The 26,129-nt window shown below is 45.5% G+C and overlaps 1 protein-coding gene across 1 annotated transcript; it reads left to right on the forward strand.

The window, feature by feature from the left end:
* Window positions 1-400: 400 nt before the first annotated feature.
* On the forward strand, window positions 401-26,079 carry LOC109470587. Its single transcript, XM_019769551.1, has 24 exons — window positions 401-479; window positions 1,896-2,218; window positions 2,620-2,794; window positions 3,098-3,273; window positions 3,612-3,804; window positions 4,101-4,241; window positions 4,489-4,571; window positions 4,877-4,985; window positions 5,309-5,467; window positions 5,986-6,101; window positions 6,528-6,715; window positions 8,507-8,509; window positions 9,133-9,589; window positions 14,997-15,132; window positions 15,728-16,017; window positions 16,288-16,462; window positions 16,686-16,861; window positions 17,030-17,225; window positions 17,606-17,746; window positions 17,928-18,010; window positions 18,310-18,418; window positions 18,786-18,902; window positions 19,270-19,385; window positions 25,414-26,079. Exons 1-24 carry the CDS (start codon window positions 407-409, stop codon window positions 25,606-25,608), a joined length of 3,930 nt encoding a protein of 1,309 aa, XP_019625110.1. The 5' UTR covers window positions 401-406; the 3' UTR covers window positions 25,609-26,079.
* Window positions 26,080-26,129: the final 50 nt, after the last annotated feature.

The raw sequence follows: 26,129 nt of genomic DNA on the forward strand, positions 1-26,129 counted from the left end.
GTGACGAAATGGTAGCAGTACGCATGAGTCGACGGTAAAAGCGAGTTAACTGATTGGACTTGTGCGACCATTGATGTTATAATTGGAATACGAAGTGAAGTGTAAGATTATGATCTAAACGACAACAAAACACACAAAACGCAAAACAATCATGGAATTCTTTGAAAACATTTTCTCTAGAAGCAAAATAAGCAGAAACATTGGACTTGGTCCTGTGTAACTGGACTTGGTCCTGTGTAACTGGGAGCAGTGTTGACTTTCTAGGAAGAGGAAATCGACGAACAGCCTCTGTTAATGAATGATTGACTGATATACAAGTGGGTGACGCTGTTCAAATAGGCAGGGCCATTAAGCTTAAGAACGGGGTTAGTTGTAGTTAGTTTAGTTTGATCACCCGTGAAGAAAGATGGCAAGAGTTCACTCGACCGCAGGGTTGTTCCTGACTGTGGTGTTCATAGCCACGTCTTTCGGCAAACCAGGTAATGTTAACGTTCGCCTCAACCTATCTTACTTCTTGGTTTGTAGTTACAGTTTTCTTGTGAATTGGCACTTTCGCACATGGAATGAAGTGAGCATGTCACCAACATTGGCACTGTTTTTAAAGTGCGCTCACTGTTCAGCATGAAATCGACAAGACTACTGGAAGTTTCTTTACTATAACGTGCTGTAGGGAAAAGAAAAAGGGCAAGTGAGGGATTCATGCACCAGCCAATTTCTGTTTACCCTTTTTAGTCCATTGTTTGCGGCAACAACACTCCACCAGGAATGCTTGCCAACTTTTCAAACCCTTCTGCATATTTCTGTGCTATATATCGTGGAAGTGTTTATAAGGCTACCACATAGTACATTGATATATAAGAGGGTGTTTGGCAAACTTTTGGAGCAGTCATGTGTCATAGTAAATTCTACCTTATGACATGTGAAAGGTTCACACGACCAGGCGTATACATGCGACCTATGTAAATTTGATGGAATAACCGAAACGTATGTGATATAATGTGACTACAGAGGAAACATGGAAATGGTTAGTGTAATTTTTTTCAGAAATGTGAATCGTAAAATCATCATAGTCAAACGTATCCGAAAAGTGGAGCGGAACGATTTTTGATTGGCGGAAAAGGGGGCGTTACGCCTCGAGATCAGACAGGCTATCAATTCAACTGGCAGTGGCTATGGTGGCCATGGTGGCTATGCAGTATCCCCATTTTCACCTATTAGTATCCCCGGCCTATTTCCTCCTCTCCCCAAAAACGTCCCCAATACACGCATTTCTAGCTATAGTCACATCACTGCACATTTCTTGAGATTGTTTCTGCCAACTCACCACACAACTGTGAAATTCATACCCCTGGTAGTTTTAGGGGTGCGGTCTTTGCAAAAGGGGCGGGACTGACCAACAAACAGCACAGGTTTAATCAGTCTAGAACAGCGTAAGTCTATTGTGTCGTCGTACGTCAAACATAGCAGTGACTGCACTGAAGCCCATTGTTTGTGTGACGTTTTCTGTCGGCAAGTCAGCAGTATGGAGCACGTCGGCAAAACGTACTGCGCCTGCGCAGAACCCTGTGTTTTTATGCTTTTCGGTGGATTTTTGGTCAACGTTGCATTAGGATTTTGCCTGTTGCAGAGGATATCTTTTCCGACATTACATTTGGAACCTACAGACGAGATGTTAACCTTATATGCGCGAATGTGACCTTATATGAGACGTTCTGCTGAAGTGCTATCTACAATACATTACGGATTACGCGCAGGTGCAGTACGTTCTGCCGACGTGCTGCAGTATGGCTGTCAGTGTCACACGAGAAACAAATGTCATACAATCTTTAACAATTATATTTAAGTTAAAACGGTGTGAGCATGTGCATGTCTTTTTATTTACTTTTCTGTAACAGCCTACGATGACTCTTCTAACGAGGACCATTCGGCGCATCTGCGAGCCCGAAGTGCGCATGCACAGTCAAGGGCAACAGCGCCCACCGACCAGGAGCGCACGCCCGAGTACTGGAGCGACATGGCGCGGGCGTCCCTCGCCGCCGCTCTCCGCCTGCAGACCTTAAACACGAACGTGGCCAAGAACGTGGTGCTGTTCCTGGGAGACGGGATGGGCGTCTCCACGGTAACCACGGCCCGGATCCTGAAGGGCCAAAAGGCGGGAAACCCGGGAGAGGAGGCCGTGTTGGCCATGGACTCTCTACCGTACACCGCCATGTCGAAGGTCAGCGATATGCGAAAATATTTCGTGCCCTTGCGAACGAATTTCCTAAACACAGACTTATGTACTATATATGGTTTAACGTGCATCGCGAATTTTTAGTCACACTAGTACGTCAACCCTCCTCAATTACTCTGAGCACGTGAGTCCTTTGGGACACTTGACTCGAGTGATCAATCGCAATTGCCTGGTAAACGATATCGGCCCCCGTCTCGGCTGGTGGTCCACTGGTGGGCTCTAATACCGATACCCTCGTTTATTCCTCTCAGTATATTCATAGGATTAGGAAGCAAAGTTATGCATAGCCTAAATTTGGGTTTTAGCACTGTAGCAATGTATGGCAATGTTATCCACAATGGCTATTTACTGTATCTTTAGACATGTGTATCACGTTTCCTTTGTAGACCTACAATATCGACGCGCAAGTGCCCGACTCAGCCGGGACTGCCACGGCGTTCCTGTGCGGGGTGAAGGCGGAGAGCGGGGTGGTCGGCGTGGACGGCAAGACACGGTACGGCAACTGCAGTTCCTCCAAGGGTCGCGAGGTGGAGTCCATCATCGTGCACGCAGAGAGAGCAGGTGTGCCCATACTAGAGAAATTACTGTCATGAAAGTTCATCTGTGTTGGTTAAAAACTTTTAAAACTTTTGTTCCAACACAAAGAAATGTTCTCACTTAGTAGAGCGTTCGACGAGTCACTCTGGTCTTCTTCAATAGACTGACCCAGTGAGGCTTGTCACGTGGCTTCTCTGAAGATCTGGTGAACGATATGTGCTTGAAATAACACACTGGCTTTTCTTAAGAGCTTGGACAGATCGATATAAAAGGACACTTTGTTGATCGATGATTTGGTTAAGTTTGTTCTGCCTTTCCGTTTCCAAGGAAAGTCAACAGGAATCGTGACCACTGCCCGGGTGACCCACGCCACGCCGGCGGCGGCCTACGCTCACTCCGCCGCACGCGGCTGGGAGGCCGACAGCGACCTGACCGCCGAGGCCCGGGACAACAACTGCACCGACATCGCCTATCAACTGGTGGAGGAAGCGCCTGATATAGAGGTACCAATACTTGGAAAACATATTGTTTTTGCTGTTTCCTCTTCTTCCGTTCCAAACACAAAAGGTCAATGACAAGAACCAGACGTCTGTCACCATGGTTACTGGTGTTGGGCTACATCATGTTGCAATTTCATAGCAGGAGGGATTTAGACTCCTGTCATTATGTATATGAATCTGTTATATGCGAAGGTAAACATTATGCATTTGCTTTGCAAATGTTACCTTTCTAGTTGAAATTGATTTAACTGGAAATGTTACAGATGGATATTTCACCCTCCAAGATGGCGGACGCTGAATAATCACGTGACCGCAAACACGTCTGCTCATTTGCATATCAGGTTATTATGGGAGGGGGAAGACGGATGTTCACGCCCCGGAGCATGGCGGATCCGGAATCCGGATCCGGAGATCGAGACGACGGCGTGGATCTTATCCAGCGCTGGCAGGACGGAAAATCCGGAACGGCACGCTACGTCTGGAACGGGACGGACTTCAGGGATGTCGACCCGGACTCAACGGATTACCTTCTAGGTCTGCACACTTGTACTGTTACTATTCAGACATGGATTCAACGTTATGTCATATCTACACATATAGTAATTGTTTTGTAAATTTCACTGGTCATTCATTTTGCTGGTACAGTGATAAGCATAGGCATATAAAACGCATACAAATGGACAGTGATTGATGTTGTTATTTAAGTTGATGCAGAGGTCAAAATTATGTATACAGAGGTCTGTTAACTGTTGTTTGTTGTGTGGACAGGTCTGTCAACTATTGTTTGTTGTGTTGACAGGTCTGTTTGTTGTTGTTATTTGTGTAAACAGGTCTGTTTGAGAGGAGTCACATGAAGTACTCTGCTGACCGCACCTCAGACCCGGCCGAGGAGCCGACCATCGCCGACATGACCAGGAAGGCGATACAAATCCTCCAGAAAAACCCGAACGGGTTCTTCCTGCTAGTTGAAGGTTACTGAGTTATCCTATTGTTGTTTTTGTTTTATTGTACAGTATGTGATATCCTGCTATTGGCCTGTCATTGCCTGTGTATTTTTTTCCCTCTCGTGTGCTCATTAAGAACTTCACATAGGCAAGATGTCGCCAGTTCAATGAGGATTCTGGACATGTCACGATCGAACGATCCAATTTTTTGATAACACGAGATCGTGTGTTAGAGTCCTGTATTGCTATAATCAAAATTATTTCTTTTGTCCAGGAGGTCGAATTGACCACGGCCATCACGGGGCCACGGCAGTCAAAGCTCTAGAGGACACCGTGGCGTTTGATGACGCTGTGCAGGTACGTCATTACAATGGGTTAACGTAACGCCACAGTCCTTCCCGGTTGGGAATCAGTTGAACATAGGAGAGTCAGACCCTTAGATTTGTATGCAAGCCAACGACTGACGTGTTGGACAGTACGTGTGTCATGACTGTAATTAATTTTGCAACTTCAGATTTAATAGCTTACAACCTCTAGGTTTAACCACCCATCATGGCTATCATACTTACGTCATGGTCACGTGACTTACGTCATGGTCACGTGGGTGCGAACATCCTGTACTGTTGAGCATACATAACGCCGTCTCCCTCTCTTCACCACAGGTGGCTAAAGACATGCTGAGCACGTCTGACAGCCTGATTGTGGTGACAGCGGACCACTCCCACACACTGGCGTTTGCGGGCTACCCTGACAGGGGACATCCCATATTTGGTATGGTTCAACTCCATATTTGGTATGGTTCAACTCCATATTTGGTATGGTTCAACTCCATATTTGAGATAGTTCAACTCCATATTTGGTATGGTTTAACTTCATATTTTGTTTGGGGACACCCAATGTTCGGGACGATTATAAGACTGTATACGGGTGTCGGGTGTGCATGCACGTCTCCGGATCCGCAATTCCTAACATACCAAATGTATCACTGCTATTTTTGCGTTGTGTGTTAGTCCGTTCACCAGTCTCTCTGTGTGTACACAATTTGTTGAAGGCTGCCTGATCTCTGATTACCACCACGTTCATCACCGTTGCAGGTAAAAACGTGTACAGATACTCCACGCCTGACAACGACTGGGACGGTCTGCCGTACACCACCCTGCTGTACGGGAACGGCGCCGGGTACGGACTGGAGGAGACTACCCGGGGGAACGACACGCACGTCACACGGCAGAACATCACCGACGTCAATACAGGTACGGGCTCTCTGGAGTGTGGGGTCGTGTGGCGTGTGGCGGTTCGACTCAGACTCAGAACCAAGAGCTCCCGGGTTCGAGTCTTACCATGCCACCGATCTTGTGCCCTGGAGAAAGGCACTTTACACGACTTTTCCTCACTTAACGACATGTTAAAATGAGTATTGTCCTGTCCTGTATTTGTCCTCGAGCCTCTGCGTTGATGGCGGAATGAAACAAGTTGAAGAAAATTTGTGCCTTTACCATGTCTAGTCATGAAATGTTGGAATATAAAAAAACTCTCTGGATCTCCGCCCCTGAGGCGTCGACAAAAAGAGAACATTAGCGAACAACCAACATGCCCAGCCTTGAACATTTTCCAAATAACGTTTCTGACTCGAAACCTGGTTTCTTTCTTGTGTAAAACAGAATACTCTACAAGCAGAGGTTGGCCAGCTTTTTTTCTGTCGCTACCGTGAGGGCTTCTGTACATTAAGTATTACAGAAATTGAAGTCAGAACTCTGTCTATCATGTCCAGCGGATAAGGAGTACAGACAACAGAGCGCCGTCCCGCTCCGGAGTGAGACACACGCGGGGGAAGACGTCATCATCATGGCGGACGGACCCATGGCACACCTGTTCCACGGCGTGCAGGTCAGGACAGTACAGCTTCAGTTGTAGTGTAGATGAACTTGCACACTAACGTCTGAATGGTTTTCTGACACTGTTGATAGATTTGCAATTTGAATATTTGGAGGCATGCAAAAATAGTTTTCTATAAAGTTTGTTCAAAGTGCAATAGCAATACCGTGTATAGCTGTGACTTTGCCAGGTCCGGGAATTATGTGCCGTTTTCAACGTCAAAGACAAGGGTAAGGCGAGATAAAGTTACACTGTCTGCTCTTTTATATGTCTTTTCTAAGTTCCTAAAGGTATAATACAGAAAAGAAGTATGGGATGCCAGCAACGCGATGTTTTTTGCTGCTTCGACTCGATTGCTTATTCAGCACCAAGGACATGGACACTGGTGAACTGGTTTTGATTTCATGTAAAAAATCGTTTCTTCTGTTTTCCTCGCAGGAGCAACACTACATCGCCCATGTGATGATGTACGCAGCCTGTCTGGGGGAGTACACCGACCACTGTGACAAACCGGCCACGCCTAAACCCGTCAGGGACGCAGGGACTGCCGCTAGGGGGAGCCTCTACACTGTCGGCTTGACTGCAGTTCTTTGCGGGCTACAGATGCTGGCGGGCACGCGTTTCTAGTTCTGGTGCTGACGAGCTGTAGTGTTGTGTGTGTGTGTGCGTGTGTGTGGTGGGGGGGGGGTGATTCCAGGGACCAGATAATCTCCAAGCAGATGTTGGGTGGAGGATCATAACTTTTTCTGACTATCGAGCTTCTATGACAGCAATTCCGGTGATAGAACAAGTCGTACCCAGGCAAATTGTTCTGGAACATCACAGCTTAAAAAGCATTCATCAGATATCGGTGTACAAAGAGTTTGTATGAGAGCCATGTGCACCTGTTGTTGGCTGTGCCTGGAGCTGAAAGAAATCTTCAAAGCAAAGTTCTGTCCTGGGTGCTGATCTCTGTGCGCGCCTGTTTGTACCGGTACACTGCAGGAGAAAAATTCCGGCTTCGGCACGGACACACTAAGCAATACATACATGTATGTCATGTGTGCGATGGGAGCAACGTATGAAACGTCAATTTTGATCTATAATATGACCACACACGAGAATAAACTATGTAAGTTCATGTAAATAGATAGAAGAAATTTTAAAGACTTTAGATAGAATTTACCATTATTGTGAGAATTTTAGTACTAGAATTTTTTTTCTAAATCAGACAATACAATACGGTACATGTTTCCTTCCTATGCAGATGTGGTAGGCGGGAAAACTTTTGTCTTGCAGCACGGCGTCGATGAAAAACGCCTCATAACTATAGGTTTCAGTAGGGGTAAGAAACTGGGGTTTGCCCCTTAGATTTTGGGTCTCTTGGCGGCTTGTTATGGTACTGCATGCAGCGGAACTTCGAGTTTTTGACATTTTCGTTTATATATTTTTGAAGGAGCGTATTGGTGAGAGAACGCACGTGTAAATAACCTGTCGTGGGTAGCTTGACGCGACCTGTTTCCGTCTTCGCCGAAAAAATTACAAAATATGATACTAGTACTGCTAGGATGTGTAAAATCTCTAGTTTCTTCTTTTAGGCCATGTTGATTTGATTATATGGATGACATCCTCTGGGAACCCCAAAACTGATGCGAGCGTGCGAATAAAAAAAAAGTTTTGCAAAAAAAAAGTTGCTTTCACTATGAAATCTACGTGGTCATGAAGGTTGAACTAATGGCACAGAATATGTTATGGCGAATAATCTACTCTTCGAATTCATTTCTTAACATTTTTGTCTTTTTTCCTTTGATTTTGGCATTCTACGACATTGGTATCGTTTCTAAATGTTTTCCTTGCAACTCATGGTATATTTTTGCTCATTTAGCAACTGTTTTGCACGATTTACAGTATGGTTGAAAACTTTTTTGTTTTTTGGAAACGGCCGAAAATTCATGCGCGCGCGGATGTCATCCATATAATCAAATCAACATGGCCTTATCAGTGCAAGTCAGACAGGTAACCTACTGGGGACGTCTTGTTAAAAACAACTGCCCCCGCTACACAAGGCTAAAGGTTATACAACTTATAGTCTACGGAGATGCCCTCAAGGCGAATACCACGTTGGGCGAGTTCGTCTATGGACAGGATCGTCAACACTGACGCCAAGAGACAAACAGATTTGCGGTGAAATATTTGTGTCACAAGCCTTATGATTCATACACTAACTCACTCCATCCCGTACTCCGTGCCAAGTGGCAAGTTGAATTGATTAATTTTTTTTCAATGAAACCTTTTCGCCATCTTGGATTGAACTGTACAACGTTACCTTTTAGAAAGGACACAGATTCAAGTACGATAAAGGCAAAATTTAAGAACTTTGTCCCTGAAATCACCAAATCTACTTATAAAATCTTATGAGCTCCTGTTCCCCTGCCAAGTCGGTAAGCAACCGACCAATCAACCAACCAACCAACCAATCAACCAACCAACCAACCAACCAACCAACCAACCAACCAACCAACCAACCAACCAACCAACCAACCAACCAACCAACAAACAAACAAACAAACAAACAACAAATACAAAAACAACCAACCAACAAACAACCAAGCGAACAACCAAGCAACCAATCAAAATGCTGTCAGAATAACGCTGCGTCTTTAATTGGCAGAGATAATTTGTTTTTAACAAAACCAGTCACCTGCACTAACTTTTCTAACATTGTGACCTCTGACGTTTCAAGCCTTCCCCTAATTAACGTCAACCCCACAGTGTTAATCATATATCAACATGAACTACATACAATGGAGAATTCTAAATGACGTATGAAGATTGACGTGTATCTTGACCAATAGTGACGCTCCTAGATCATATCGTACAGGTCTATTCCTGGGACTACATGATGTTTAGCGGAAAAGTAGGCGTTACATGCCTATTCAGGATGAAGAGATACAAAAACAAAGGCGATATCTCCGCCCCTAGACCTTACCCGTGGCGTGGTTTAAATCTGCCCAGGCCAGGCCCGGTGTTCTGTGCAGGGTCCAGTTGCGGGGAGGTGACACAGAAAAGCGCACTTGGTCAATTGCACGGAGCGTTTGAAAAAAAGCTGTGTATTTTTAAATTCTTTGCCAATGATGGATGCGGAGAAGCTGCTCGGAGTCGGCCACGACGGCTCGCACCGGCACCGTGAGCGTGGCCCCGGACCTCCCGGTTCCCTCGTCACGGTGCTCTCGGTGGCGGCGGCTCTCGTGTTGGTCGTGTCGCTGGTCGCCGTCATGCAGGGCAGGGCGCAAGTTACGAGTCTCGAGATCGAGCTATCTTCCCTCAAGATCCAGCTGGAAGTCGAGCGGGAAGAAAAGAGCCGTACTGACATAGAGGTATTGAACCTCAAGGAACGACTTCTTAAAAGGGAGGAGGAAAAGGACGTAGCTGCCTTAAAAGAACGTCTGGCAAAACTTGAGAGCAAGATTCAAGGCGATGATGATCTGGGGCAAAGCCTAAGCTTCAGTACAAACGAAGAGGTAGGGATCGACACATAAACTTCGCCATTAATCAATGCAAACACAAAATGGTCTAGTTAGAGTCATTTTAGCTAACTACTGATTTTTGCACTACGTTCAATGCTTATACACTATTAAACCTCGTTGCTACGGTTAAAAAATGACTAAAAATCGTGATTGAACTGTCACTAGATTTGTAGGTTAACATCGCTATATTGTGATATTGAATGTTGGAAAATGCTGACCATTGCGAGGTCTAGTCTAGAGCTACAAAGAGTAGCTTTTGACGGATAGCCATGTCACTACCGAGATTTTTGAAAATATTTGTTTCCTGTTCATCAAGTTTTCGCCGTCACAGGTTAAAGGTTTTAAATTAAAGCAGATGTTGGGTGGGAAACCGCACTGACAAACTTGTCCGACAGCTGTCTCAAACAGTGCTCCGCCGGAGGGCGAATAGTCCGGTTGCCAAACCCCCGATTTTTGAAGAACCTTGCAATGCGGTCCATACAAAGTTTTTTTGTTGTTTCTATATCTCTGAGGTGTGCTCTTTCAGAATCTGAATGATGCCACTCTGTCATCCTTGGGCAATTCGCACAATATGCAAATTAAGGTGGCCATTACTGAAACTCCAGTTTTCGTCAATATCTCAGTAACTACTCATGGTATCAGAATAATTTTGGTGTCTATCCCCATCTTTTGAGGGAAAACGAATTAAATCAAGCCATTTCAGTAAAGATAGAACCATTATTTTTTGCTACATATGCAAATTTGGGCCTTGTCTGTTATTGACGCACCTGGCTGCCAGCAAGGAGGGGTCCTAATTCCGACCCATGTTCCATGCAAACGCACATGCCTTGGTATAGTTTATCTGACCCAAAACCTGTTCAATATTGAAAGACAAGTTTACCTAAGTCTAGATGGCAGACGTCTTCTTGCATGAAACGCCGCTTGCGTATGATTGTAGACACTGGCTGTTGGTTAGCTCTGGCTCATATATCTGTGTTGGGTATGAAGTCCTGTCGTCTGATGCTTAAGATCTTCCTCACGCATTCACTATCAGAAGCATGCAGTGATTCCAGTCTCTTTTCTCTTTTCTTGGCTGATTTCCACATAGTAGGTTTCAAAGTCAAGCTGGTTGAAGGCTGCTGAGGCCTTTCCAAGTCTACAGTCTAGCTCATTGTCCATCTGTCCTTTGTTGTTGGTGGAGCTCCCAAGGTAGGTGAAGTTCTCCGCCACTTTCAATTTGTTCTCGTCAATGGTCACACTTCTAAGAGGAGCGTGTGTCCCTATCAGCATGTTAATTGATGGCCCTGATGCTGAGCCCAATGCTGCCTGCAGACGGACTATGTTGGTCACTAGGGGTTGGAGATCTCTGGTGTTTTCCGCTATGTCGTCTGCAAAGTCAAGGTCGGCAAACTTTGTCTCTGGAACCCACTTTACCCCCCTTTTCTCCTGTTGCTTCCCAAGTACCCAGTCGATAGCCGGGAAAGAGGATCTGTGACAGGACACAACCTTGGAGGATCCGTCTTCAAACCACCAGCTATCTAGATTCCTTCAACCGTCCGTACACAACACTTCGAGTTTCAGTATATCTGTTTAACTGCATACATAAGTTTACTTGGCAGTCCATAACTGTACACGATAAAGAGGGACTTTAGATGCTATCAAACGCCTTGCAGAAATAAATGAATCTGATAGCTATAATTAAAAGGGGTTTGCAGTTCAGCACATTTCCTCCACCGCAGGGTGAAGATCTGCTCAGCACAGGATCTCTTTGAGCGAAAGCTAGCTTGTTGCTCGCAGCTCCCAGAAGACCTTGCCTACTGCATCTTTCATGCGGTTCAGGAGGCATTTGGCATACACCTTCACTTGTATAAAAAAGAATTGTCACTCCCCTTTAAAGTTATCACATTCATTCAGGTTTCCCTTCTTTGGAATACACACTTTAAGCCTAATGGTATGTCACAATTCAAGAAAGGGGCCCGCTCGGCTCGTTTTTGGCCTGTGTTTTGGCACTACCGAATTCGGAACGGGACCTGGAAGGCAATAGGCGGGGTTCCCGACGGCTGCCGGCCTATTTTTTTGGTCCCGCGACGTCGCCAAATTGATTTGACTCAACTTAAAGTCACTTCAGGCCCCGGCGGGCAAGGTACGCCGAAGCGACCCCGTAACCTCACCGGACCAAACCGTAACCTAGCCGCCGGGTCACGCACAGGCACCTGTCCAAGATTATGAAGTCACGTGTGTTGTTCTGTGCTTGAATTGTTCAGAAGAAGATAGTTATAGACAATATAGAGGGTAATGTGCTGTTCTCGACATAGTTACATCATAAGTCAGTCATAGTGACCATACACGGGTCTGCGCATCAACCAGCAGGGCCGAACCAACCATACCAGCCACAGGCGTACCAGTCTGGGACCTGCCAGGATCGCCCCTTGACCCCGCCAGGGACCCTGTAGCTACCCGGCCGGAATGCAAGAGCTAGTCGGCACCCTATTGCATCCCGCACAGGTCTGGCAGAAGACTGACTGGGCACCGGACGGGTCCCCAACAAAAACCGGTCGTCAAGGGGACCAAAATTTTGTGAATTTTACATAGAAGCCGCCTCAGCGCCCCGACAGGGAGCCGTAAAGGAAAATTCAATTGTAACCCTGACAGCCGGTGTACGCTCGGCTTCATGACGCCGGCCGGCGTCTACACCGAGAACATGCCGAGCAGGCCCCGTTTCACATGTGACTCCAGCTGAACTACTGATCCGTTCTTCCAGTCCTCCAGCACTTCCCAGTGATCGCCGTTGAATGCCAGCTTTATTCCAGGGAAGGCGTACTAGGGAAGACGGCTATGGTTCTATTAAAGCGTTTGCGATGTACGTCGATCAGAAAAGCATCCATCTCACAACACAGTCACCCTCGGCTTTCAGCATCTCTGAAGTGATGCCATTCATGCCTGGTGACTGACTTCAGCTTCGGAGATGTCCTCGATCTCAACAGGTAATGGGTGTAGGTGTTCATCAAAGACTAATGCTACTGAGGTATGGCTTGAGCGGTTTAAGACTTTTTGAAAAGTATTCTGCCCACCTGACAAGCTTGTCCTCCCCCTAAGACAGTGGTAGGGTCCCATCCTCCGCCTTAATTAGGACTGTGCACTTTTGAGCGGCCGCCGGTCATCTTCCTGGAGATCTGTTAAGCTTTTGTCCCAATTGTAAAAAGAAAAGTCCCTGGCGGGTAGTTCCCGGGCTGTTTTTGACACTTTCAGCCGTGGGACACCCCGCGGCTACCGGGCTATTTTTCTTTGGCCTGTCCGGGACTCAAGAAGAATTCAACTCAAATTCTACGCGGGCCATGCTGACATAAAATTCAGGACGTCAAGTTAGCGCTTTATTCTGCATGTACACAGACGCTGGTAAGGCACAGGTGTGAGCTAATGAAGGGTCTAATATTTTTTTGAACAGATTGTATCATTTATTAACATTCCTATCAGTGTTCAGAGGTACAGGCGCCCATGCTATATACTGGTTAGTTTTTGCATAATTTGCATTAGATTTTGGTGTGATCAATACTGGGATGGTTTAGTCTAAATATCTAGCCTTCAAAACATGTGTATAGTACAAATGTATGTGTATTGTATCAAAAGTATTGTTGATACCATGAGATTTATTGAGATATTGACGAAAAACAGATTTTCAGTAATGGCGGCCTAAATTTTCAAATTAAGCACAAAAATATCTATTTGATCTCCACTGAAATGGCCTATCCTCAATAGTTATTCCAAAAACATGGGGAAAGACACCAAATATATTATGATATCATATGTAGTTACTGAGATATTGACGGAAAACAGATTTTCAGTAATGGCCACCTTGATTTGCCTATTGTGCGGCTTTAATTTGCATATTCAGCACAAAAAAAACTGGTTTGATCTTTACTGAAATGGCTTAATTCCATTCGTTATCCCTCAAAACATGGGGATAGACACCAAAATTATTCTGATACCATGAGTAGTTCCTGAGATATTGACGAAAAACAGATTTTCAGTAATGGCCGCCCTAATTTGCATATTGCGCGGCCCAAATTTGAATATTTAGCAAAAAATAATGGTTCTAACTTTACTGAAATGGCTTAATTTAACTCGTTATCCCTCAAAAGATGGGGATAGACACCAAAATTATTCTGATACCATGAGTAGTTACTGAGATATTGACGAAAACTGGAGTTTCAGTAATGGCAACCTTAATTTGCATATTGTGCGAATTGCCCAAGGATGACAGAGTGGCATCATTCAGATTCTGAAAGAGCACACCTCAGAGATATAGAAACAACAAAAAAACTTTGTATGGACCGCATTGCACGCTTATCGGTCTCTGCCACCAGACTAGAAATAGATAATCATTCTCTGACGTAGTTTGTCCCCTCTACGATGATTGAATTATGCATGTCACAGAACAAACTCAATAGCTACTACACACAACACTTTAAGGCCCGGTCACACTGGCCGAACTTTGCCAGAGCGTTCCTTTGGTATGGACGGGGTCCGAATTTTGACAACGCTCGTCACCGCGCCCAAAATGTGGGGGAAAAAATGAAAACACGGGCGTTGGCTTAGCGGTGCACCGCTGGAGCCGGCGTTGCTTTAGCGTTGGTTTAGCGGTGACGCGAGCGTTGGTATAGCGGCGTTCTGCGCATGCGGTTAAAGGCCCGGTCACACTGGCCGAACTTTGCTGGAGCGTTCCTTTAACGGTAAAGACGGGGGCCGAATTTTGACAACGCTCGTCACCGCTCCGACACCTCTATACCAACGCCAAACCAAAGTTCATTGCCGACATGGATCGCTGCTTCAACGCCCGACACCGTTCCAGCAACCCCGTGTCCGCTCGTAAAACGCTTGCAACCGCTCCAGCGAAGTTTGTGCGACGTTTAATCGCCGCCCGGGCAACGCTGGCGAAGCAGCGGTGGTCCAGCGTTCAAGATTTCTGCTTTGGCCTAGCGGACCCAAGCGTCCACGAACTTGCGTCTAGCGATGCCAAACTTTGACTGGGCGTTGGTGGAGCGGGGGTGAACTTTGCCGTGGCGGAAAATTGCCCCCTCCTCACCGCTCGCAATATTTTGTGCAGCTCAAAACTTTCGGAGCGGTAGGAGGGCCCCTCCAGAAACATCAGCGGTGGCCGGGCGTACACGGCGTTGCTTTAACGGGGGCCAACTTCTGTTTAACGGTGGTGAACGGTTTCGAGCGGTGATGAATTTTATTCACCGTTCAAGGAACGCTCCAGCAAAGTTCGCCCAGTGTGACCGGGGCTTTAACGACCCACATGCATTTCAATGAACTGTCCGCCTGTCGTATTTTCAAAATCACTGACCACAGATTGGTAGGAATTGCTATTGAATTAATATTGAATAGTATTCACCGTTTCTTGGTTTCTCTTTTGCTGTAGTTGGAGTTGTCAGACAATAGTGACATAGGATCAAACCACGATGATGGTGATGACGTAGATCAAGATGATACCAGGGACACCGACACCCCCTGGCAACTTTGGGATGAACTGCACGACAGGGCAAAGCGATCAAGCGGTGCGTGTTTATCAAAAGATGTTGGACCTTAATCTTAATCTTAATGTTGGTGGGGATCAAGACAAAAAAAACGGCCATATATAAAAAGGTAACGATCATTCCCCCACAACCTCTGCTTGGAGAGTAATTGGACCTGGCTTCATATTCGCAACATAGAAAAACGTTCATTCCATGATATTAGCTCAGACAGAGTGCAACATGTATGCACTTTTGTTTTACGATAAAAATTGTTGTTAGCAGTTATCATATAGATCTTCATTTTTTGAGACGTCCTCAGGGGACGGCGCATTAGTATAGTACTGCGGCCGGTTTGCTCTTTTGCCACAGAGAGAAGGTTTCCGAGCGCGGAAACCTTCTCTCCGTGGCAAAAGTCCCTCGGCAGCAAATCGTCCCTCGCGGCGGCATATTACTCGCGTCGCTCACAGAAAAAATTACTTACGCCCACGCCCAAAAAGACTGCGAAGGAGGCTACTCCAGCTCGAACTATACAACGGATGTTGTAGGTACATGTAGGTGAACCAGGTATTTTTTTTTTAATCTGAACGTCACTTTGACAGGACATTGTTCTAATCGTACGTCTTTTCCCCTCTAAAAGTGTCCACGAATACTGACAGCGATGTGTACAACGAGAGGCGCCGAGAACAGGTTGAGAACGAGCGCACGCCCGAGTACTGGAGCGACATGGCGCGGGCGTCCCTCTCCGCCGCTCTCCGCCTGCAGACCTTAAACACGAACGTGGCCAAGAACGTGGTGCTGTTCCTGGGAGACGGGATGGGCGTCTCCACGGTAACCACGGCCCGGATCCTGAAGGGACAAAAGGCGGGAAACCCGGGAGAGGAGACCGTGTTGGCCATGGACTCACTACCGTACACCGCCATGTCGAAGGTCAGCGATACCGTATTGTACCATGTGACGTAGTGTGCACAGCTCAGATATTTGACTGTTTGTCAACGTAATAACTTCACAACACAACAAGCAATTTTGAATATTAATTGATTAAGTGATTTTATAACAACAGAAGTCCAAATTGTGGAACATGCATGCAAACATAAATAAATCTATCAAACATATTGGGACACTTACACCTTCCTATAAAGTATGCCACTTTATTTGTAATGTTTCTGAAATACAAATAAATTTGCTCTTTATTTTCAGACGTACAGCATTGACCGACAGGTTCCAGAGTCATCTGCATGTGCCACGGCGTTCCTCTGTGGCGTCAAGACCAACCGAGGACTGGTCGGGCTGGACGGGCGAGCGACGTCCAAAAACTGTAGTTCCGCCAAGGGTCACGAGGTGGCGTCCATTCTCGTGCACGCAGAGAGAGCAGGTAGGCAAGCTACTAGTAACCTGTTGTCAGTCCCCACCAGAGAAAGCAGGCAAGTTGATAGTAATTCTTTGTCATGATTACTCATTCAAATCGCTTGTTGGTTGGTTGGTTGGTTGGTTAATTGGTTTGATCGTTTTTATGGTCATCGCCACTTCAAACGTAGTGACATTCATGATAAAACGCAACAAAACCCAATACAACAATGTCTATCTGTCATCTTTAGGGAAGTCGACAGGAATCGTCACCACCACCCGGGTTACCCACGCCACGCCGGCGGCGGCCTACGCTCACTCCGCCGCACGCGGCTGGGAGGCCGACAACAAGCTGACCGCCGAGGCCCGGGACAACAACTGCACCGACATCGCCTATCAACTGGTTGAAGAAGCGCCCGATATAGAGGTACGAACTGTCCCTCTTTTCCCTCAGAATGCGAGCTCACACAGGGTCTGGTCTGTTCGCTCGCTCGGTAGTGTATTGTAGTTGTGTATCAGTACATGATCGGTACATACTCGGAACCAGAGGTTCAGTAAGTTGCTGCTTCAGTAAGTTTGATGCTGTGTATTTCAGGTGATATTAGGAGGAGGCCGTCAGGCCTTTCTAACAAACAACATGGCGGACCCTGAAGACGGGACGAGGGGACATAGGACCGACAGCAGGGATCTGATCCGCCGATGGCTGGACAGAAAAACCGGCCCGGCCCGGTACGTCTGGAACCAGACGGAATTCAACAGTGTAGATCCGGAGTCAGTGGATTATCTCCTCGGTGAGAAAAGTTGTTTCATAAGGCACGTTCACATCTGTCGTAGGATATTTGTTGCCATCAACGTAATGTGACTAGCCTTTTCCGTCACTTTGATTCTCCACCGACACGACTAGTACTTGGAATGAAACCTTGTCTGTGTTGGTAGAATATCCACAGTTGCAAAATTTAAGCTTAACATAGGTCCAACACAACAGAGCGGACGGTGGTAGATTCCATCTTGACGCCACTCTTGACGCCATCATGAATCCGGAAAGTCAGCGCAATTGATCAGTCATTTGATGAAGGTTGATGGGATCGACTGAAAACTCATAATGAGTGTTTCTGGTTTGCTCGAACTAGGCTTGAATTTTGCGACTTAAAACTAGTTCTTGTCTGCACAGGTCTGTTTGAACCAAACCACATGCGGTACTCCGTAGACCGGCCTAACGACACGGCAGGGGAGCCCAGTCTGGCTGACATGACCAGGAAGGCGATACAAATCCTGCAGAAGAACCAGAAGGGATTCTTCCTGCTGGTGGAGGGTAGGTCATAACGCGGTGTCATTTTGTTGTGTGCAACATTCATGAGTATTGCATGGCCATCTTGGTATGAATTTTCTTAGTGTTTGACCAGGTTCTATTTATTCGAGTATTCAACCACTTTGCTTGATGGGATCAAACATTCAAGAGATTTACGATATGAGTTTGTTACTATGTTTTCCAGGAGGTCGAATTGACCACGCCCACCACTCATCCAAGGCGGTCAAGGCTCTAGAGGACACCCTGGCGTTTGATGACGCTGTGCAGGTAAGGAGGGTAATACGTGTGTGTTTTTAATGGCTCAATTCCTCATAACAATCATGCTAATAAACAATCTCTCAAGTCACGTCGATGAAGGTTAGACATCTATGTAATGATATACTCAAGGAAATCGTTACTCAATCATTTAAAAATCCACCCAGGTGCTTGAGTAACAAATTCTATTGTGTATGTATCTCAAGTGGTACATGTATATGCTTCCTTAAATGGCCACATAGTGTTAAGGTACAATGTAAGAAGGTATCCCTGTCAGCTCTATAACGTTCTTCCTATCCCCGGTGTCACAGGTGGCTAAAGACATGCTGAGCACGTCTGACAGCCTGATTGTGGTGACGGCGGACCACTCCCACACACTGGCGTTTGCGGGCGACCCTGACAGGGGACATCCCATATTTGGTATGGTGCAACTCCATATCTGGTATGGTGCAACTCCATATTTGGTATGGTTCAACTCCATATTTGGTATGGTTCAACTCCATATTTGGTATGGTTCAACCCCATATTTGGTATGATTACAAACCATATTTGGTAGGGTAGACCCATATCACATCCAACAAAGTTAGACATTAGCAAAACTATACGTAGAGTTTATATGTATACATGTATATATATATACATTTTATTCATCAAAACATAAAAACATAACAAAGACAGTGTGGAGCTGCACTCAAGTTAACAACGTATATTAACAGCGCCACAGAGTTTATATATGCAGTGAAACAACATATCAGAAGTGGACACAGATCCACATTGCCGTTTTCAGGGAAATTGGAGACCTCCAGGGTACTAGACGACCTACCGTACACGACCCTGCTATACGGCACCGGTCCAGGACACAACATCAACGGCAACCGGCATAACATTACAGATGTCGACACAGGTACAAGCCTTTTCTTGTTGGGTCATGTTTTTTTCATGCTGTTGATAACCGTAGGGTAAATTGGATACTAACAACCAAGTACAATGTAGTACAAATTCATTTGCTGAAAATAGCATACAAAGGCATTTTTCGTCTTGAAGACTTGGTGATCATCTTCATGTACTTCTAGGATATAACTTTTCCGATAACTAGATGCTATGAAAATTGTCAGTGTTTGTTCCCATTGTATTTACCAAGAACTATCGTAGAGTGGAACTTGTCATCACACTAGAAAGCTTTTAAAGAACTGCAGCAATTAAATGTGCAAAGATTGTGTGCCTGCGGTTATACCGGCTATACCGATACAGAACTACTGGTATCCTTACAGCGGATAAGGAGTACAGACAACAGAGCGCCGTTCCAATGCGAACGGAGACGCACGGAGGTGATGACGTCATCATCATGGCGGACGGACCCATGGCACACCTGTTCCACGGCGTGCAGGTCAGGACAGTACAGCTTCAGTTGTAGTGTAGATGAAGTTGCACACTAACGTCTGAATGGTTTTCTGGCACTGTTGATAGATTTGCAATTTGAATATTTGGAGGCATGCAAAAATAGTTTTCTATAAAGTTTGTTCAAAGTGCAATAGCAATACCGTGTATAGCTGTGACTTTGCCAGGTCCGGGAATTATGTGCCGTTTTCAAAGTCAAAGACAAGGGTAAGGCGAGATAAAGTTACTCTGTCTGCTCTTTTTTATGTCTTTTCTAAGTTCCTAAAGGTATAATACAGAAAAGAAGTATGGGATGCCAGCAACGCGATGTTTTTTGCTGCTTCGACTCGATTGCTTATTCAGCACCAAGGACATGGACACTGGTGAACTGGTTTTGATTTCATGTAAAAAATAATTTCTTCTGTTTTCCTCGCAGGAGCAACACTACATCGCCCATGTGATGATGTACGCAGCCTGTCTGGGGGAGTATACCGACCACTGTGACAAACCGGCCACGCCCAAACCTGTCAGGGATGCAGGGACTGCCGCTAGGGGGAGCCTCTACACTGTCGGCTTGACTTCAGTTCTTTGCGGGCTACAGATGCTGGCGGGCACGCGTTTCTAGTTCTGGTGCTGACGAGCTGAAGTGTTGTGTCTCTGTGTGTGTGGGGGGGGGTGATTCCGGGGACGGGTAATCTCCAAGCAGATGTTGGGTGGAGGATTGTAACGTTTTCTGACTATCGAGCTTCTATGACAGCAACCCACCCAGAAAACGTTCCTCAGCCCCAACATCTGCTTAGAGATTAGTTTGAAGTCTATTGACAGCTCAAAGTTCATTCCCAATGGGCAATTGTCCATTTATTTGGACTCGTGTCACAGATACAGAAGATACATGTACCAACTACGAAATTATACCGTTAGCTCTTTTTAATGATCACTATTGTTACCCTCTTTAGTCTATATATAGTTTTTCCATCGATTCTGCTTCTGGGAATGATAGAAGGTATCGGGACAATTTTATTGTAATTATTGAAAAATAAAATCTTTTCTGAATACTAGCGTATTACCCTAACATATGGTGAAATATTTTTACTATCACTGCATCCGATCTGTACTGTAGATTTGAGCATACCCTTGGTGTTTTTCTATGTTTGTTATTATCTTCGTTTTCATGTGTGTAACAGTTGTACTGTCACAAGGAAAAATGCCACACAGGTATTGTATGTCCAGCTATCACTACAAGTATCTGATTCAGCTACAGATTATATCGATTAAAAAACTTTTCTATCGCCTGTACATGTATATATGACGTGAGGAAAAACGTTACCACTGTTGAATCTCCACACCAGCCTGTGTACATCGACACATGGCATGTGAGAACAGCTGTGTAAAGTACGATAACCCTAGGGCGTAGGTCAATGTCAGATCTCGACTTCAATGTCCTCTGGTTGACAGAGACATATATTCCACACGGACCGGTTTTGGCGCCACAAAGTCCCCGCTGTAACCCCAAGAAGATAAGCTTGTAACGGCCTCCAGACGCCAGGCTCAAATTAGAGCAGACTCACATTCCGTAGCACAGGCTTAGTTCCATAACTCACTGCGTCTACACAAAGGTCGCTTTCTACGCATAATTATAACGTTACATAAGTGTGGTGAGTTCTGGATTCAGATGTACGTGATGAGGCTACTTCTGTTGGCGCTTTCTGTATCCATATCAGCTACTAATCCGGGTAAGACACCAAAGTCTATCTTGTTTATCATAAATATATGGGGAGGGGCTAGGCTAGCGTTTTAGTCACTTCAAGTAGTGAGCTAATGTTCCCCAGCACAAAATTCCAAAGGTGCTCCAGCTCGAACTGTACAACTGATGTTGTAGGTACATGTAGGTGAACCTGGTATTTTTTTTTCATCTGAACGTCACTTTGACAGGACATAGCTCTGAATATATTGACAAATTAAATTACAACATGTACGTCTTCTTTCCTTTGTAAGTGTCCACGAATACTGACGGCGATGTGTATAACGAGAAGCGCCGAGAACAGGTTGAGAACGAGCGCACGCCCGAGTACTGGAGCGACATGGCGCGGGCGTCCCTCTCCGCCGCTCTCCGCCTGCAGACCTTAAACACGAACGTGGCCAAGAACGTGGTGCTGTTCCTGGGAGACGGGATGGGCGTCTCCACGGTAACCACGGCCCGGATCCTGAAGGGACAAAAGGCGGGAAACCCGGGAGAGGAGACCGTGTTGGCCATGGACTCTCTACCGTACACAGCCATGGCTAAGGTCAGCGACACCGCTCCACAGATTGTGACCTGTACACGGCTCGGATTTGAGCGTTGACGTTACTTCACAATGCAAACACTTAAGTTGAGTAGTCTCAACTGATTTCATAACAGAAAAGGTCAAATATATACAAAATTGAAACACATAACTGCATATGCATACAGAAATAAATTCATTTGGACCCTCACACGTTCCTATATATAATTATCTATTGCGTTACTGCTTTATCAATTGCATTATCATATATATATATATCATCAGAAAACATCATTACTTTTAACAATAACATACCATTTGCAATGGTCTTATATTTGAGAGACAAACGCCAAGGGTGATTATGTGGCTGGTTCTCATAGAAAGTGCTGAAATTATGTTCTGACATATAGATAATTTTTCCCGATCTTTTTCAGACGTACAACATCGACCTACAGGTGCCAGACTCAGCTGCATGTGCCACGGCGTTCCTCTGTGGCGTCAAGACCAACCGAGGACTGGTCGGGCTGGACGGGCGAGCGACGTCCAAAAACTGTAGTTCCGCCAAGGGTCACGAGGTGGCGTCCATTCTCGTGCACGCAGAGAGAGCAGGTAGGCAAGCTAACCTGTTGTCAGTCCCCACCAGAGAAAGCAGGCAAGTTGATAGTGATGATTACTCTTTCAAATCGCTTGTTGGTTGGTTGGTTGGTTAATTGGTTTGATCGTTTTTATGGTCATCGCCACTTCAAACGTAGTGACATTCATGATAAAACGCAACAAAACCCAATACAACAAACAATGTCTATCTGTCATCGTTAGGGAAGTCGACAGGAATCGTCACCACCACCAGAGTTACCCACGCCACGCCGGCGGCGGCCTACGCCCACTCCGCCGCACGCGGCTGGGAGGCCGACAGCAACCTGACCGCCGAGGCCCGGGACAACAACTGTACCGACATAGCCTATCAACTGGTGGAGGAAACGCCCGATATAGAGGTACGAACTGTCCCTCTTTTTCCTCAGGAGGCGAGCTCACACAGGGTCTGGTCTGTTCGCTCGCTCGGTAGTGTATTGTAGTTGTGTATCAGTAGATGTAATACTTTGTACCCTGTAGAATTGTTTAGCAATAAAGTTATGTATGTTTATTTGTTAGTTATAGGAAGGAACCAGGCTTTATGTCACTATAGAAGAATGGGCACAAGGAAATGTCGGAAGCATCCTAAAGCTGCTTCAGTCAGTTTGATGCTGTGTATTTCAGGTGATATTAGGAGGAGGCCGTCAGGCCTTTCTAACAAACAACATGGCGGACCCTGAAGACGGGACGAGGGGACACAGGACCGACAGCAGGGATCTGACCCGGCGATGGCTGGACAGAAAACCCGGCCCGGCACGGTACGTCTGGAACCAGACGGAATTCAACAGTGTAGATCCGGAGTCAGTGGATTATCTCCTCGGTGAGGAAAGTAGTTTTTAAGCATGTCGTGTGATTTTTGTTGCCGTAGGATGTTTAACTAGACAATGACAGAACCTTCAACGTCATGAGACAACCTTTTCCATCACTTTGATTGGAATCCGGACGCATGATGGCGTCAAGAGTGGCCGAAAGACAGAATCTATACCACCGTCCTCTCTATTGTGTTGGACCTATATTAAGCTTAAATTTTGCAACTGTGGATATTCTACCAACACAGACAAGCTTTCATGCCAAGTACTAGTCGTATCGGTCGAGAACGTCAGCGCAGTGAATCAGACATCTGATGAGAGTTAACGAGATCGGCTGAAAATTCATAATCAGTGTTTCTGGTTTGCTCGAACTTGGCTTGAATTTTGCGACTTAAAACTAGTTCTTATCGGCACAGGTCTGTTTGAACCGAACCACATGCGGTACTCCGTAGACCGGCCTAACGACACGGCAGGGGAGCCCAGTCTGGCTGACATGACCAGGAAGGCGATACAAATCCTGCAGAAGAACCAGAAGGGATTCTTCCTGCTGGTGGAGGGTATGTCGTACTCCAAAACGGGGTGCCATTTCATCCTGTGCAACATTCATGAGTATGGCATTGCCATCTTGGTTTAAATTTTCTTTGTGTTTGACCAGGTTCTATACATTCAAATATTTACCTTGCTTGGTTTGATCAAACATTTACGTTCAAGAGCTTTACAATATAAGTTTGTTACCATGTTTTCCAGGAGGCCGAATTGACCACGCCCACCACTCATCCAAGGCGGTCAAAGCTCTAGAAGACACCGTGGCGCTTGATGACGCTGTACAGGTTAGTAGAGAACGTGTGTGTTTCTAATTACATAATTCCTCATAAAAGTCGTGTTAATGAACAATCTCTCAAGTCACGTCGATGAAGGTTAGACATCCTTCTAATGATATACTCAAGGAAATCGTTATTCAAGTCTTTCAAAATCCACCCAGGTGCTTGAGTAACAAATTCTATTGTGTACGTATCTCAAGTGTTACATGTATATGCCACGTAGTGTTAAGGTACAATGTAAGGAGGTGTCCCTGTCAGCTCTATAAAGTTTCTCCTATCCCCGGTGTCACAGGTGGCTAAAGACATGCTGAGCACGTCTGACAGCCTGATTGTGGTGACGGCGGACCACTCCCACACACTGGCGTTCGCGGGCTACCCTGATAGGGGACATCCCATATTTGGTATGGTTCAACTCCATATTTGGTATGATTACAAACTATATACGATACACCCATATTACATCCAACAAAGTTGTTGAGTTTAAATGCAGTGAAACAACATATCAGAAGCGGTCACAGATCCACATTGCCGTTTTCAGGGAAATTGGAGACCTCCAGGGCACTAGACGACCTGCCGTACACGACCCTTCTGTACGGCACCGGCCCAGGACACAACATCAACGGCACCCGGCATAACATTACAGATGTCGACACAGGTACAGGCCTTTTCTGGTTGGGTCATGTTTTTTTTTACGATAACCATAGTGTAAATTGGATACTAACAACCAAGTAGTACAAATTTATTTGCTGAAAATAGCACGCAAAGGCGTTTTTTGTCTTGAAGACTTGGTAATCACCTTCATGTACTTCTAGGATATGACTTTTCCGATAAATAGATGCTATTAGAATTGTCGGTGTTTGTTCCCATTGTATTTTCCAAGAACTATCGTAGAGTGGAACTTGTCATCACACTAGAAAGCTTTAAAGAACTCCAGCAATTAAATGTGCAAAGCTTGCGTGCCTGCGGTTATACCGGCTATACCGATACAGAACTACTCGTATCCTTACAGCGTATAAGGAGTACAGACAACAGAGCGCCGTTCCAATACGAACGGAGACGCACGGAGGTGATGACGTCATCATCATGGCGGACGGACCCATGGCACACCTGTTCCACGGCGTACAGGTACCTGTACCTGCATCATTTGTGCTTCCTCCACCTGACCTCTCTTTCAGTACCAAGGACATGGACGCCAGCGACCGGGTTTGCATTTCATCTAGAAATAGGCAAAGAAAATCACTAAGTTTTTCCTCAGTTTCATCCTCTTCTTCTCCAAACAAGTAAGGTCAATGACCTGAACCAGACGTCTCTCACCATGGTAACTGGTGTTAGGTTACATAATATTAATGTTGCAAGTGCCATGCAGAACTGAGTTCAAGAGGGGCTGCATGGCCACCATATATATGAATGTGTTTGAGTAAGAATAAACAAAGCTTGTTAAGATGGGCCATGTGAAGGTAAACATAATGCAAATGTTAACTTTCTAGTCTATAAATTGTTTTTCTGCTTCTTCGCAGGAGCAACACTACATCGCACACGTCATCATGTACGCGGCGTGTGTGGGGGAGTACACCCACGGCTGTGACATGCGCACTCCGCCGGTCAACCCGAGACCGAGCAAGAGTGCAGGGAACACCAGAGTCGCTAGAGGGGGCACTTATGTCATCACACTAGTCATCACTATCGCCTGTAGTCTTTCTGTGCTCTTTTGATTGATATTGAATTAAACTACTCTATACACCAAGAGTTCCGTTGCCAACATGGAGTCGTGTTGTTAACATGGCAGGAACACACGAAATGCTGGCAAGCTGGGAACTGTCAAATGCAGGAAAAACAGATACAAAAACTCTATCATACCATAAACACTAGTCATCAGAAAACTTGAACAGAGAAAAATATTTTGCCTTATGAGATGAAGACGTTAGATCCGGTAAGTCGTACAGATCTTGATACTGTTTGCAAAATATACTTATGCGCATTATATATTAAGGTTTTATCTTTTTTATTCATTTGTAATAGATACTTGGAATTATATTAAGCCGTGATGGAATTGTTGTTAAATATTGAGGAAAATGACTTGCTTTATATTATGGATGTAAATACTACTGTAACCACTGTCTTTTAGAAAATATTTAATGAAATTCGCAATTCAGCGAAATGGCTACGAGTGATTTTAACCTCAATAAACCATTCAAAAAAATAGGGCAGTATGTCTATAGTTGCGTCAGCATAT

This window comes from Branchiostoma belcheri, unplaced genomic scaffold (genome assembly GCF_001625305.1).
Source record: "Branchiostoma belcheri isolate BF01 breed outbred unplaced genomic scaffold, Haploidv18h27 scaffold23, whole genome shotgun sequence".
Classification (NCBI taxonomy): Eukaryota; Metazoa; Chordata; class Leptocardii; order Amphioxiformes; family Branchiostomatidae; genus Branchiostoma; species Branchiostoma belcheri.

Bases quoted from the DNA above. Each gene is read 5' to 3' on its own strand.
- LOC109470587 (XM_019769551.1), top strand. From the start codon at position 407: ATGGCAAGAGTTCACTCGACCGCAGGGTTGTTCCTGACTGTGGTGTTC. The intron at 4,572-4,876 runs GTACGTCATTAC...TCTTCACCACAG, and splicing joins CGTTTGATGACGCTGTGCAG to GTGGCTAAAGACATGCTGAG. The intron at 16,463-16,685 runs GTAGGCAAGCTA...TGTCATCTTTAG, and splicing joins CGTGCACGCAGAGAGAGCAG to GGAAGTCGACAGGAATCGTC.